This window comes from Pygoscelis adeliae, unplaced genomic scaffold (genome assembly GCF_000699105.1).
Source record: "Pygoscelis adeliae isolate BGI_AS28 unplaced genomic scaffold, ASM69910v1 Scaffold113, whole genome shotgun sequence".
Lineage (NCBI taxonomy): Eukaryota > Metazoa > Chordata > Aves > Sphenisciformes > Spheniscidae > Pygoscelis > Pygoscelis adeliae.
The window spans coordinates 12,263,353-12,279,828 of record NW_008825108.1 but is presented as its reverse complement, the minus strand read 5'-3'; the positions used below and the strand labels follow the sequence as shown (position 1 = coordinate 12,279,828).

Genomic DNA, 16,476 nt, shown 5'->3' with positions numbered 1-16,476 from the left:
CTCTCCACACTTCAGGTCCCCAGCTGTGCAGACTGATTAACACCTTCTTACAGGTCTGCAACATTGTGAAAACGAGTAATCATTTGTGTTTCACAAAGACAACATTAAAATGAGAAGTAGAGAGAAATGAGGACGTTCATCCCTCATCAGGATGGGCTTTGGACTTTGAGCAAATACATTACAAACACACAGAAAATGTGATAAAAAAAATAAAATGGATGGCTACTCAGTGGGGGTTCCAGCGAAAAATACTATGCAATCATGTAATTAAAGCAACCTTAATTGAGGATTCCCTAATTTCAGGGTACTTAACTCTGCCTCTTTAATATTCCTTTCATATAGTGTTTGGTCGTATACATAACACACAGTTACACCTACACCGTCTCTCACACCCAATTCTTAGTATTTGGGAATGATAAAGATTTGTATGAACTGATATAGATTTCTGGAGAACTATAGAACCGGTATGCCGCACCCGGCTTGTATCCAATTGCTAAAACACAAGTGAAACAGATGCAGCAGTTTTGAAAATTTTTACAGAAGCAGTTGTTCTTCTCCTGGAGATTCAGTTGCAGGGAAACGGCATAGGATTTTGGCAAGAACTCACTCATTTATTACACTTACACAAGATCTAACACATCGAGTCTTGTCTCCAGATATGCCTGTAGTGCAAAATATGACATAATACAGGTTCCTTGCAATATTTAATCTCGTTTTCTTTGATGTCCAGACTTGTTCTGTTTACTCTTGTTAGTGTCATAAATTGTGGACTTAGTCGTATGCTATTTTTCCTTTTTTTCCCCCCCCTTCCTGAAAAGTGCATGAAATTAAAGATAGACTTTTAGTATCGTCTTTAAAGAAAATCCTTCAAATGCCTCCCCCCAAAAACCACCACAACATAGTTTAGGATTACCTATTTATTTATTTCAATTAAAACAAACATACAATGTTTCATTGAAACTGTGTTGCACTCCCTGCCAACTGTAGCTAGACCGTTGGCCTCTAACAATACAGTGGATATGTACATATGTACACGGATGTACCGTAGGATGCCTGAATTTGGTGGCCTAACAAATAGGTTAGATCGCCGAAGTTGTTAAGTTGCTGCATTCAGGAGATCGTAACATCCATGGTAAATTTTAGAGGGAAAGTATACACGAACCTGAACGATGCTTTTTATGGACCCAAGTGACTCCTGTGTTTATTGCAACATATACATTTGTAATAAATACAATCTTAGTGTTTTCTTACACACCTTAGGCGTAACACAGTTGTTCCATTTTTGTAGGCATTACATTTTGTTGTAGAAGAATCTTTCCTTTGACAGTTGTACAGATGTACAACATGAACAACTCCTTGAAATGATGTAACAATCAGTAATGAGAGAGGAATATATACATAAATCCCGGATTCCAAACCTACATTATATACATTATACTTACAGTATATACACACATACAATTTATGTACATAGACTATCATAAATATTGAAAAATAGGTTTAGTTTTAATGGATTAATGTTTTATAAATAACATGTTACACTTATGACTGAAATATCATGGAAGACAGTAATGTCTAACTGAGGTGACAAAACAGTGGTTTAATACTGAAGCTGCTCTTTTGGGTGGTTTGTAACTTAGGTAACTTTAAGCAGACAGGTTTGAAAAAAAAATGTAATTAAACAAATCATATGTTGGAAATCAACCCAGCCAAGTGGAACTCAACTGTTGCAGGTAAAGCGCCCGCCAGCCATCAAACAATCTAACACACAATGTAAAAACTGGAAATTGCTACAGTCAGAGAATTAAGTGACACGTATGATATATCATGAGGCGTCATCACAAAAAATCTTCCTCCTCTCTGGCTGCTGAGGAGTGTGTACTAACTTCTCATTTACACCTCCTTCCTCTTCTGTGGTTACTGAGAGAAAGGAGGCTATTTCTCGCTTCCTTTCTTTTTTTTTTTTTTTAAAATGCTGCCAAGGGCAGCAGTTCATCCCTTATGTGCTACAAATTGCTCAAAGGCAGACAACATTTTAATCCTCTTCCCCCTTTCCACGTTTGCGGAGAGGAAGAAGAAAAGCTGCCAAAGTACCAAGGAGGCACACGCTCAGCACTTCCGTGGAGATCAGGTAACACAGGATAGTTAGCCATGGATGTACAGTACCTGAGGCAGAGAAGTACCTACGGAGCGCTGGTCAGTGCCCACTCCAGGATCGTCAATTGCCAGTTGAGTACCACCGAACTACTAACACAAACAACACAAGAGGAATCTAACTTCTCATTACAGTTTTACACGACAGACTCGGTGACCAGTACTTAGTCATGCAGGAGTATCAATACAAAATGCCTGCAATTTTTTTTTTTTTCATAGATTTTAAATGGCTGGGCAGGGACTGACATTATCTGCCAAACAGTGACTATCGTTCAGATTTGTTCCCGATTAATTCTACAAGAGCAAAAAAGTCTCAGGCACTGTTTAATCAATGGATTACAGGCCCTTACTTGTTCCCTCTGACACAACGACCAAGCGGAACTTTGCAATTCAGATTTTTAAAGCATCATGTCAGATGAAGACAGTTGACCACATTGCCATGATTATTTCATCAATAACCTCTGTCTAGGCTTTTGTACCCAACATTGCTGTGTTTGAGAACCTCTTATAAGCCAAGTATGCTGTTATACACGTGTTATTTCTCTTCAACCTGGGAGAAGAATGAAAGAGTAAACATGCACTAGAAACAAAACAGCTAATCACAACCATACAGCACCTGTTTCATCAGCTAGCTAGCTAGGGCTCATAAGAAACTTACCTATTTCTGAAGCAAACAAGTATGAGATGACTATCCAGTCTATGAGGTTATCTTTACTACTACTATACAGTATAAATTGGAAGAGGAATCCCAGCTGCGTATGCGAAGAGAGTTTGTACCAAGCATGAAATACTGGTGCAGTTATTTTGTGGATTTGACTCAGAAACAGAATAGTCAAGTAATTCAAAATCCAATAATGGATGAGTAATTTGAGAAATACTGTACACTTTTTGAATATTATACAACTAGTAAACTACATTAGGACCTTTTTGTTTTCCTACAGAGTGTTTCAAGACAGATTGGACAGAAAAAAAACCCCAACAGACATTGCTACAACTGACAATGAACCTTATTAATAGACAGAACTCCAGGAGGGAGTTTTATACCAATGGCATGATATGCTCCAGTGCCATTCAGTTTGTATCTACAACAGAAAAAAAAAAAAAACCCCCCCCCCCCCAAAAAGCAAAACCCCCCAAATCCTGTTTTACCCAATTGCACTATTGAGTACCTCAAGAAGGGAAATGTCAACACCATCTTTACAATTTCTAGATTAGCTACGTTTTTCTCAAACGCACCCGTTCTAAAGGGCGGGTTTTTTAAAGCCTGGAAATTTGGGTTTCCACACCACTTTTGGGAACTAAGGTTAACTGTAGTTACTTAAGTAAGCTGACAAATGATTTTCAGGATTATTTTCACTCTACTTTGAACTAAATGAATTTCATGGGAAGCATTTATAATTAAGAGAATTTTTACTTTAATTAGTTCATTTTCTGTTTTGGTCATTAGAAGTATTTTTTTAAAATAAAATTTCTTCTAATTATGCCTCTACAGAAAGGCAAACTAGATTTAATTTAGGACACTGATTAAATATTTTTATGAGCTCTTCTATGTTATTCTTTCATTCTTTTTAGAAAAATGTTTCTTAAAGTCAAAATAGTGCTTTTGAGGTCCATAAGAATTTTTGGTACAAAAAATAATAGTGTTTCTCTCTCTCTCTCTCTCATTGGTTATTTAAACACTTTGCTGTAAATTAAAGACTTTTCTCACATCAAATGGTTCCATTAGGCACATTCAAGTAAAATAACAAAATATCCAAGTAACAATGACGAAAGCCAAACATGGCTTGATAAAAGTCTACAGCGAGTTCTGTCCATTCTCTGGAATGGAATAAAGTTGTCACTTCCTTCAGCCAGACACTCATGTGGTTTGATGTTAATATCCACTTCCATCATGCAGAACAGTTTCTTAAAGACAGAGTTCGGGTACTCTACAATCAGAAGAACCATCAACAAAGAATCTGCATTTTAAAGGAAGCCGAATAGCTCATTTTCATTCTCAGTAGGTATCTGAGTGAACACTGGCATTTGAAGTGGAGTATCAGAGATTAAATCAGGACAGTTAATGGCCATCAGATGCAACATTCTGGGTCCAATCTAGAATAATCAGTGTCATACACCCAGTCATCACAAGTATACCACTTAGAAAGAAGAACGCAGCCTGAAAAAAGAAAACATAAAAGAAGTATTTCAGTTTCTGCTACTACACCCATAAAGTCATGCCCATTTATGGCACAAATGCCATCGCTCATGGAGGACACAGTACAACAGACAAGAGAACACAGTAAACAATAAGGAGCTACGTATCTCTCTCATACTTGGGGTCCTTTTTCAAATAAAAAAGTACATTTATTTTCAATAAAGCAGACCTCAACCTCAACTGAAGAAAATTAATGTAGCCGCTGATACCAGTTAGGCTGTGCCACTGCGCTGACTTGATTCTGACTCAGTATATCCAAGATCTGATTCTGAGTCAGTATGTCCAAGACCAGTAAGAGCACCAAGATCAGCCAGGATGACCCAAATGATTGGTGGGGGTCAGCTTTAAGGGGTAAATTATGTAAAGAAGTCTTGAAAGAAAATTTACAGGAGAACAAGACTTTTTTAGCATAGCTCTTATGGGTAATCTGTTGAAATCTGGTTCTTATCAGCAACAGAATGACCCAACTATTGTTGAGACTGGGGGCTGGGGGGTGAGAGAAGTCACTGAAGTGAACTGAGCCTTGTGATGGCTCTCTCCTCAGGTTTTTGAGTACCTATGCAACTCCCACCTGTTAAACTAAGATAACATTAAATGCTAATTCACTACCTTCACCAGGACTTCAAAATTCTTAAATTGTGAAGAAGGAAACTAAAGTTCTTGCTCTGAATTAGTAAGCAAGTGTAATCATTACATATTTGTCTATACATACCCCAATCTTTTGCACTGACTTCATTGGTTCCTTCTTCACTAATTTGATATAGAAGGCAGAAGGAAGTATAAAGATCAGCATGGCAGCCGCAGATGCACCTGTATTTAAAAAGCATAGAAATAAATATTCATAAACAGGTAATATAATTTAATTAGATCGGAACTGCATTTTCTGAGATTTGAAAGACTACTTGAACTGACGTGAAAATGCTTACCAATGAATCCAAAGATGTCTCGGATAGTAGGGACAAAGATAACAAGCACGTTGGTAAATGCCAGAAGAGCAACTGTAATGGAACAGTGACGCCACCATCTAAACTCCTTCCCTGACCACAACAGCTGGGTAATGGAACTGCGGATCTTTTGAAGAGGGGGGTGGGGGGGGGGAAAAAGACAATTTAGTCTTCAATTGTGGAAGTCAGTGACTGTCACCTGAATTCGACCTTCCTTCTGAAAGTATTTTAACATCATTTTCCTGAACACTTCAGATTTTAATAAAAGTCAAAAGACATGAAAGTAAATTTTTTTTTTTTTTAAAATATTTACTTCCTGCACTTGAGAGGCAGGCTCTATATTTCTGGTCTGTTTCTCTTTTCAGTGATTTAGATTTTCAAAGCACAGCCAGTAATGGAGAAAACACAAGGAAAAACCATCTCTAACAAAAATAAATTCCAGGGATTTTTATAACATCTAAGGATGCTGCTCAACAATATACACCTAGAATTCATGTTCACAGTGTACTTACAAAAACACACTGACTTTTGTAAGCTGATAATACAACAGTGCAAGAACTTTTATAAAGGGGCAAATCTGTTCCACTCCCCCAATTAAACCATACCAGGGAAACAATATAACTGAACGAATTTTTATCTACTGCTTTGTAAATGTTGCCCAATTATTTAATTTATTTGAATTAACAGTATACAGATTTTTCATCAAGCTTATTAGAATAAATTTCCTTTTCCAGTTAAGAGAAAAATTCTATAAATGGGAGTTGCCAAATCAGTAAATGACAGCAGCAGGACAGGTGATGAAAAAAAAAAATGGTAGTAAGATTAAAAAAAATGTATTACTTACTGGGAAAATAACTACAGGTACAGTAAGGGTTACAGCCATAAGTACAGCGAGACGCACAATGAGAAGAAGAATATCAGCACCCAGATAAGCAGAGTAGGTATGAAGCAGTTCTGGTTCGACTTTTCCTGTAAAGAAAACACTGTTTTAACTAGATGTAGTTGACATACTTCTCAAACTGCTTCTGCTCTAAATCCCAAGCAAATTTTACAGCTACAGCAATATGAATTGCAAGTCTCAACAGCTCCTGTAAGCACGTCTCCATTTTACACAGGGATAACTTGGAGGCGCTGAATCTGTTTTAATCCAGTTTTAATCCAGTGCCTTGGGCCTAATTCTACTACTGATCTCCTTTTGGGCGTGCACTTATTTAGAACCCATAGTAAATGCTTGCTTGCTCTAACTTAAAAACAATACTGTGGTTTTGCAGAACGTAATTCATTTAAAAGAAAGCAGAGAAGGCAATATTCACCATAAAATGTCAGGTATCCAAAGAGAGCAGCCAATAAATACATGAGGAACATGGCAAAAAAAGATACATAGGACACATTCATCATTCTTTTACGGCTTCGGCTATAAGAAAGAGAAAAAGAAACATTGTTAACAATGAGAACATACTGTTTTGTACTACTTATGTTTCTTTAGTGAAGTTACAGACATGTATCTAACATTTACCTTTTCAGTTCTTCATAGATAGGAAGAATTGCAGGATGGCAGACAAAAGAAAATGTTAGGATTGGGACAGCATAGACAGTCTGGAAAACAAAAGTATCTTTCTTAAGTATCTCAACAGGTATTACAGATTTAGTATTAAAAAATTCATCAGTAGATTTTTCAGTTTTGACTTCGGCATCAGTTTAGTTTTTGATAGAGACTGGTTATTCTTTACAACTGAAACTTCGGCAAAAATTAAAACAAGTTCATATTTTCTTAAACCCAGACCCTGAGGTACCAAATACTCTCAAATCTCAGTGAAGTCCATGCTAAGCCGAATGTAATTGCATTCAGAGTTACATTCTGCATCTCTTTGGCTTAAGCCATTATAGCCTGATCTTGGTATTGGCTATTACACATACTTCTTCCCCACGTGTGGAGATTCAACACTGTAATTGGGAGCATTCATGAGAGTCAAGACTTTGTGACTGGGAACTTAGTCTATTCCAAACCCTGGCATACATTTCCCATTTGCATGCTTTTACTATTTACTTCATCTTCTGCAATCTACTTTTTAAAATGCTTTACTAACTTACTTGAGAAAGCTTGAGGAATGCTGTGCTCAAGAATGAGGTGCGTTTATTGCCACTCACAGGCAGGCACTTCAAGCTCCTCTAATTTCTGTGTATCTGGAGTGTTGAAACACCCAGTCTACAGGAGGTGAACAGTGCCTAACTCTACTTGAACAGAAAGTCTTAACACGTCCCAAGTTTACAACTGGGCAATTACTTGAAGGAAAAAAAAACAATTTATCTGCTGTGTATTTAGTCTCTCATAGTTATTTTCAACAAGAGTCTGATTTTTAGTCAGTTACCTGTGAATTGAAGATGAAATATTTTGGCTTGCACACATCATCACTTGTTATGTTTTCATCTACGAAAGGTGCCAGTGTCACATTTATTAATGTCATGTTCATGATGTCACTGTCCATAGGACAAGGAATCTGAAACATCTTCCAAATTACCTAGAAATAAAGCCATGTATTTATCGTTACTTTGACTAATGCAGTATGTGAAACTTTTCAGAAACTGTGTTTAATTTCACTTTGAAATGCAGTTTTACAAGCACTGGAAGTCTACAAGATTATACTTACAACAATCAGAAAGAAGACCATGCAAAGTAAGGAAAAGCCGCTGGTATAGCCCAAATATCCTGTGTTTAAGAAAGATAAAAAAAAATCTAAGGTACAATAAACAGAAACACCATTCAAGTCATAACATTATGACAGAATATATTCTGTCAGTGATCCTTTTAGATTGCCATTTTCTTAGTGTTACATAGAACAAGTTAATTATTCATTGACTTTCCGCTAATTTCAATCCAGATCTGAAAGTTCTCCAAGACATATTAGGGTCTGTACATTCAGTGAGTCTGTGATATTAAACTTTATAACTTATAAAAAAAGTTATAACAACTTTTATAACAATTATATAGTTATAGTATTGCAGTATTATAAGTTATAACAACCCCAACAACAACTATGTGAATTGTTTATTATATACTAAGAATGATTATCAGATTAGTTCTAAGAGAACGCACTATGAGATATCTTAGCCTTTTCCCTTCTGTTTTTATTGATTCACTTAATTCGTAGAAAGTAGGAACTTTTCACATCAAGACTCTCTGTTAGTAAGGTTCCACTACAGGATTCTCTGAACAAGTAGTGTGTTAACTGAATTATTCACATGTATCACTGAATTACAGCCATTTTGGACAAAGCATCTGGTATGAATATTCTGCTACTGCTTGGGATCTAAAATGAAAAAGGTGACTTCTATTTACATTGCAAAGACAATTTAACTGTCCAGGGCTAGCATCCCTATTCTTTTGAGACTGTTATATGATAGCTAATAACAGTATTACACTATTTCACTACTGACCAAAATAGGTCACTTTGTGATAAGAACACAAACAGAAAGTTACCGTTGAGCCTTGTTCTAAAGCTACCCTATCTACTGTCCTTTCGTTCCTACAAACGCATCTGTAACTTAAGATACTTCTCTTGATTTTTTTTTTAATTTTTTTAAATAGACTGACAACAATTACCTGAACACTTATTAGCCCCAAGAGACAAGTTTGGAGACAGCTGTTAAGTCACATAGTGCTTCAAGACTCAAACATCATATCAACCCATTTCCCCACAGTATTTTCAATGCATTTTTATTTTGATTGTACTCTACTGCTTACCTAAATTTTTCAGTAAGGACAGGGGGAGAATGAGGATGACAGACACCAGCAGGACTAAATAGTCACCGTTAAGATACCATTCTCTGTAGAAAAAAGGTAATATTTGTAAGTAATCAAAGTATTTAAAAATGACAACATTTGCAGTTTAGTCTTCACTCTTACCTCCTCCTACAACATATAGCTTCTTAAAAAAATGTAGTACCTGATGTCACAAAGGATTAGCATTCAACTTACTATATGGACCTACAATACCTTCTTATCTCACCCCAAACCTGCATTGTGCCTTTCCTTTAGTGTCCTTTTCTAAAATTAATATACATCTGAAAGTCAGAAGACAGGGAAGTAAATGACTGGTCAGAAAAAAAGTCAACTGGGATCAATCACAAGAAAATAGTAATTTGCTTAAATGTTGGTTCCCAACTCTCCAGATGTATTAGAATATTGCAGGGCCCCAGCAGGGTGGTGATCCACTTTTAATGGAAATAAAGTTCTGTTGGGTACCCTGTGGGAGTTAAAGAAAAACAGGTGAGGGCTGGAGTTAAGGCAGTAGCTCAAGCCCACTGGCTGAGAAAACTCCAACAAGCACTGGGAGTCTCTTGGAGGCATGTTTAGTCCCTTTCAGTAGGGAAACTATGATAAGAACCTCGGAAGATTTTTTCCTTCAGATCATTTTTGCCATGTATTCCATAAGAAGCAGCAACTAGCTTTTGACAAAACATTTTGGAGTGTTAGAAGATTAACATCTTCCTTTGAAACACAGAAAAGTTAGATCTGTGTAAATATAATGCAATTTCACTGAACTAGCAGAAAAACTTGAGTATTTAATCGTGGCAGGGTAACTGCTTTCTTCATCTGTCCTACAGGAACATCCTATATGCTTGAAGCAATTCAAGTAACACTAAGCATTTATTCCCAAATATTAATACTTTATACCCTGTTATGGTATCAGCTAACAGTATTTATTTTAAAATGGATTGTCTACTATTTAGGTCAACAAAGAAAAATTAATGACTCAATTGGAAATTTGTGCATTCCAACTCAATTGCTGAATTATAAACCTATATATGCTAGTTGAAATATGGAATAACTTTAACAGACTTGCTCTGGATTTATGTAGTAAATGCAGAAACAATTTGGTCAACTCTTTCTCCAGTTTTATCTGGGTTAACTAAATGTAAAAAATGTACTGTAGAAAGTTCAGCTGTGTAGGACATTAATGTCATGTACCTTTTGTTCCTTTTTTTAAAAATTTAGTAGTCTTGTGGTGAATTTAAAAGAAAACACAGCACAGAGATTCCTTGCATTTGATACAGTCATAAGAATGTGCACTGTTATGGTGCATGCACCACATGAAGGCCATCACGACTTTCAGACCAAGGACTTAAAAGTTTTTCTGTGCTGAAGAGTACAGAATGAGATTGCACAGCTCTAAAATACAACCGAGTATTTTAAAAATTGCTAAACAAATTTTAATAATAGAGCTAGTATTTGTAATATCATCTCAGAATTCCAGAATATGTTCTTCTACACTAAGCATTATTTTGGGACATTTAAAGAGGTTAAGTGCTTACATTTTAGGCACCAGGCTGCCAGAGTGGAATCCATGCCAATGGTAGCCACCCAGACTGCCCTAAGCAACGCATGGAGAGAGTCAGTTAAATGGGGTCCACAATTGCCAGAGCACTGAGAAAAGATTTACTTTAAATCAGCGTACAGCTACCTAGTACCAGCCAACAAGAAAACACTGAAGATACACATCTCAATTTCTGAATTTTGTCTGCCAGATTTGCAGAGCAGCAGCTGTATCCAGTGAGATTCACAGCTTTTAACTTTCCCTCTTGAACTGCAACTGATTTTGAATTCTTCTCTGAAGATGGGACAGTTAAAAATACTTGCCTCCAAGCCCCCTCGTAAGCACTGGCTACTCCAGGGACTTCCTTAAGAAGTGGAAAATAAGGACGTGAATTCAGCCAAAGTAGGGAAACAAACCTTCCCAGGAAAGAATTTGTAAACATTACAATATTGAGTAAATAGGGTGGGTGCATTCTTCGAGTACATTAAAAAAAAAAAAAAAAAAAAAAAAAAAAAAAAGAAGAAGATGGCTAGCACTGTTGTCATGACAATATCTATCAGCAAGCTGTATGAACACCCCAAATGGCTTGAACCCCTTGGGGAACATAGGCAGAAAAATGCCTACCTTCTGAACTCAGGCTTAGGTGTAAGTTGGAGTCTTGAGCTGCTCAGCCCTCTCAAGACTGGGACACTTCAGGACAAGGCACAGAAGTACAACTCTGAAGAGTGAGATTTATAGCACTTAACTCTATCCATCTGAAGTCAGGCATCTTGTTTTAGATAGCTGTTTTTACACACCCTCTCAATATAGAGTGATATGATAAATCTGGAGACGCCCAAAACAGGTGTCTAAGCCAGGTGCACTGACCTGACCACTACAGAGGATCACCTTTCTCCGCTGATTATACAAAGACCAGAATAATGATGAGCTCAAAATCTAACTTTCAGATGGTATGGTTAGATAAAATGAACCCTACCCAAGGCACCCACTTTTAAAGCCAAGCAGGAAAGCCTCTATGGAGTCAAGGTGTCTCCAGGGCTAAATAGCAATGCGTCCACCATTTTAGTCTTGGGCATATAAACTCTGTTTTAGTTCAATGTTTAGTCCCCACGTCTTTTTGAGAACTATTCCTTAAGACATTCATTACATAACTGCACCTTAGTCTTATATTTAATCACTTCCCACAATATTAACACTAGAAAACCAAAATAATCAGTCCAAACCAGCTGGAATGCAGTAAGAAAAAAAACCCAAACAACCATAACCACATTTACCTTTCCTTATCGAGAGTATGTACTGACTGGTACGTATGTTAACACTTACCTGATGTTCTTTAGAGAACAGCTTTCTGTAATATGATGCGATACCTGTATTTTTCTACCCTTTTCCCAGGACAGGCTGGATCTAAATGAAGTGGAGCACTCAGGGGAAGGGCAAACTTACTGTATCTCTGTCTGAGTAAGAAGCTACCCTATGGTGTACCGAACGTGGTGGTCTTCATATAAAAATATATACAGTTTCCGTATTTGTTTCTCCTAATAGTTTCTCTGATGAGGAGTTCTAACACCTACCCTGTGGTCTCTTCGATGTTCATAAATGTCTTGATGACCAATGGTAACTCATATTTCACTATGAAGAGGTAGCTTGACATAGCTGTAGGTGAATAACATCATAGATCATTACAAATATAGAATATGCCACAAGATCCAAGAATCACATAACATGTTTCATAACTTCACTTGAACACAAGCAGTTAATGAAGACATGTTGTGTGAAAAAAAGGTCTCCAAGAATAAGTAGGGAACAATTACTATTGACCGTACAGACATTTTAAGATCTTGTCCTCACCTCCAATGTTCTGCATTGTAATTGACCCAGAAGCAGCAAGTTTTCCAGCCATACCAAACGCCTTCATTCCCAACTGTTCGTACAATAAAGATCCTAGAAGAAAACAAAATAACCCATTGGAAGGGTGTGTTTCACAAAGATACCATATGAAACAAATACCATATGTCTGTAAAATAGTAATTTGCCATACCTCCTTCATTGGCAGTCTTCAAAAGGAGATGCACTGAGTACAAAGAAAATATTGAGACAAACAGCAGCAGTATCCTGAGGGGGGAAAAACATGCAAGTTTTTAATAGCCAGAAATGATTTATTGTAACCTTATTAAATAAAGGCAGATCAAACATAAAAATTAATCATATTAAAGTATGATTAATAATTTCTGGGAAAAAACTGTCAATTCTAAGGCCGGCTAAAAGTGTTCTGAAAACCCTATTAATGCCTAGTTTAGAAAGGATTTTATAATAAAATGCATTTCACTGGCATACAGAGAAATTCTAGTGTAGGCTTAAACAACGCTTATATTCAGTGTAAGGTGGCATAAGCACCGGCAAGAGTCAGGCCATTATAACTGGCTACATTTGATACAAGTAACTTAACAAAGTATCAATGGGAATGGTTTTGTATTATTGTAAGAAACTCTGTTTCTCCTGTCTTCCTATCCTTGTTCAACAGTGTGTCATGAATCTACAGTTGTGACTAACTGTAGCTAAAGTGAAGATCATCTCTTGGTCTTAAACAAATCAGCTTTTCAGCTTAAACCTGTGTTATGTCTTTTTTTATCTAAAGATGAAACTGCAAAAGCCTTAAAGAACTGACTGAAAACTCAGACGTATTGAGAGCTGTGTCTTCAAATGGAAATACATATTTATTGTCACTAAAAAAAAAAATGAAATACTTTATTTGCTCAAAAGTTACTCTTCACGTGTGCTCACATGGGAATCACTAGTGGCTTATTTATCCTCCCCACAGCTTTTACACGCAATATATATTAATTCCCAGAAGCACATTTGCAACATCTAAAATTTGGATCTCTCAACAACAAATCTCTCCCACAACAAATGCAATTCCTGGAGTGGCACACTAGGGGGGACTTCTCAGCTGCTGAAGAACACAGTGGAAAATTACAATACATTCAAAAAACCCCTAGCCTTTCTTATACCAATACAAGCATTCCGCCTTATAGAAAACCTAAGAATCAGCACATCTGCTCAAAAACGGCAAGCTCCATTTAGAGTTCCCAGAGTACTCTTTACATTTCCTTTTGTGTCATTTTTAATGTTGGCGAAACTAGTAAACACAGCACAAAGAACTGGAAACAAGAACATCTGAGAAAAGCTTCGCAGATCTGTACAAGGAACCCAGGAAGCCTGTGTTACTGTGCCAATTCAACACCAACACATACACGCAAATAAACCTCTGTATTTCTGACAGGTAGAGATCAACCAAGATTTAATTCAGCTGTCAGCTACATGTGCAAGGGTTACATTTCATTAAAACAGCACAGATCCTGGACCCCTCAGCCCTAACCTCGAACGGCTGCCTGGAGTGTTGACAAGATCAGTCAGCAAACTCATCTCAAAGCTCACTCAGTTTCTGGCTTCCAGACCGTATCATTCATTTATTTAGTGCTGCCACAAGTGACAAGTCACAGCACCGACACAAGTGACTCCACACAGTCTCCGAAGAATTTACTGCCTTAATCAACTGTATCTGGATCTGAATCTGTAACCTAGTTATTAAAGGATGTCTGTAGTGCCCTCAGCGTCATCGTAAATCCTCAGTATCATCAGTGATTGACTGCTTTCCTGCCTTGGAACTATACAAACTACACTAAGTTTTGAAAGGTAACAAGCTAGTTTATCTCTGAATCAGTACTAATGCAAATAGATCTGCATGCAGCATCTGGAAATGAAAGGTAACTAAACGACCTCAACACCCAATTGTTAAATTGACAGTTCTGAACATTTTTTTCTTCAGAAAAAAGGACCCCCATTACATGCAAACCTGTTCAAATATCTAGCCTTCAATTTTTCGTCCTCTCCTCAGAGATGTTCTAATGTGCATTACACTGGTTATCTTATAGGTGCTGCAGAACATCTTTAGAGCATGAAACTGATGTGTAGAGAAATGAAGTATCTCTCTTTTCTGAATGCATTCTGCTAAGTCGTTCATTCAGTTTAGCATAATCTAAGTAAGTGAAAGTCTTCACATAAAATTAACAAATCACCATATATTTAAAATAAAATCCTTTAGATCAAAACTTTACACAGTGGTAGTTTCCTTAGGAAACTTGAGCACCACCCTGATACGCTGTGAAATATCTGGAAGTAAGTGTGACTTACAACTTTCTGGAAATCTGGCAACAGAGAAGGCAAATTTCAAACTAAACGTTACTCTTCACTTGTTCTTGAACGTTCAGCACATTTATCTATTTCCAGGATAAAAACACAAAGTTCCTTTAAACATATCCATGGATTCCCATCTGCACTGAGTCACTGATATTGTACGTTGTGTGAGCTGAACTGCCTCCAATATATGAAAAATGTACTTTCCCCAAACATTTAGAAGCTCTGTACAGAACTGTTTCCTCCTGCCATTTCCAATTACGTTACTGTAGTCTTGCCTTATACCTGAAAGCTTTTGCCAATATAGACATACCAATAAAGATACGCTGGTTATTCCACAGCCCTCCCTTGCAGCTACACCTATAAAAATACACCAATTTTTATAGGTGTAGCTGAAACCAGTTCCCTGAATTGAGTAGAAGCGTAGCAACAAAAAAGGATTTCTTTATTGGTGTAAGTACGTCGTACCTCTATAGGCACGACTACATCAGTTGAGGAAAAGGAGACCACGTCCCTGATGGGTAGGACTGGGCCACAGAAATTTTCAGGAGTGGACACGGCCACACTTGCAAGAGACAAATAAAATAATCCTCTTCCGCCTACATTTTTCTTCTAACTCTCCTCAGCCTGATCCTGTACTTTTTCTGCAATTATGACTTCCACTAACTGAGAAGTTTCTGTGGTCATTAATTTCAGTCAATGAACTCTGAAGGAAAAAGCTAATACAGACTTCAGCCTGTTAAGTAGCACCTCTCTTTTCCACTTGGATAATGGAATTTTCAAGGGAAGTCTATCAGTTATTCATGGAGAAACTACAGCTAAGTAAAGGAAAACTCACTGTAAAGTGTTTTGTGGGTTGCAGAACTTGCAATGAATCTGTTTAATTTTTGCAAGTCTTTCTGAATGTATCACAATCTCTTAACTTAAAACAAGCCATAAATCCTAAAATGCAATTCTGCACCTACGGCAATGACTGGGTATTTTGTAAAGGTCATATTCTTACATCAAGGATTTTTCCACTATTAATTACACAGCAGAAAGATTTTTTTTTGATGAACCGAAAGATACTTACACAAAAAGAGCAATTCCAGTGTTAGCCATGGCATAAGAAAGACCAAGGATGCCACTACCCACAATTGCATTGCTCAGATTAAACACTGACATTCCAAAGGAAGTAGTACCCGGATGCTGAGAAAAGGGAGATAGGTAATAATTAATAGAAAGTTATTGCTTATTTCAGAATTAAAACAAACATGCGTTTGGCAAGAAAGCTTTTTTTTTTTCGTTTTTTGAAACGTTATTGCTGTGTACTTACATACTGAGTTTCGTATTTCTTCTTTCCAAGATTGGAGTCGAGCAAGAAATTTTGATTTTCCGGATCAATATCCGCATAGTGGCTGTAAAAAACATTGCATCATTAGTGACTATCACGGGCAACCTGCATATTCACTTCCCGTTTAGCATTTCCAACCCACTTCAAGGGGAAGCGAGAGAACCAACGGAACGACCCAAAAAGAACCACCCCGCCTGCCGTTCTGCCCAGCACACAACGCACTGCGCGTGTTTACGTCCACAGTCATTTCCGTCCTTCTGCAACGCACGTCCACAGGCGACACCTCCAGACCCGAGGCGGCGTTTTAAACCGGGGCTGAAGCGGGCTGCGGCCGCCCGC

General features: G+C 37.3%; 1 protein-coding gene across 1 annotated transcript in view; it reads right to left on the bottom strand.

Annotated features, from left to right (window-relative positions):
* Positions 1–902: 902 nt before the first annotated feature.
* SLC38A2 (solute carrier family 38, member 2) overlaps positions 903–16,476 on the bottom strand; it is a 19,038-nt gene continuing 3,464 nt past the window's right edge. The window contains exons 2-15 of the mRNA XM_009327692.1: positions 16,120–16,218; positions 15,877–15,992; positions 12,649–12,722; positions 12,459–12,551; positions 12,182–12,263; positions 9,038–9,120; positions 7,944–8,002; positions 7,665–7,814; positions 6,812–6,891; positions 6,609–6,709; positions 6,140–6,264; positions 5,278–5,422; positions 5,064–5,161; positions 903–4,312 (exon numbers count right to left, since the gene is read on the bottom strand). Coding sequence (XP_009325967.1) covers positions 4,214–4,312; positions 5,064–5,161; positions 5,278–5,422; positions 6,140–6,264; positions 6,609–6,709; positions 6,812–6,891; positions 7,665–7,814; positions 7,944–8,002; positions 9,038–9,120; positions 12,182–12,263; positions 12,459–12,551; positions 12,649–12,722; positions 15,877–15,992; positions 16,120–16,218 — 1,404 coding nt within the window. The 3' untranslated portion in view covers positions 903–4,213. The remainder of the gene's footprint in view (positions 4,313–5,063; positions 5,162–5,277; positions 5,423–6,139; positions 6,265–6,608; positions 6,710–6,811; positions 6,892–7,664; positions 7,815–7,943; positions 8,003–9,037; positions 9,121–12,181; positions 12,264–12,458; positions 12,552–12,648; positions 12,723–15,876; positions 15,993–16,119; positions 16,219–16,476) is intronic.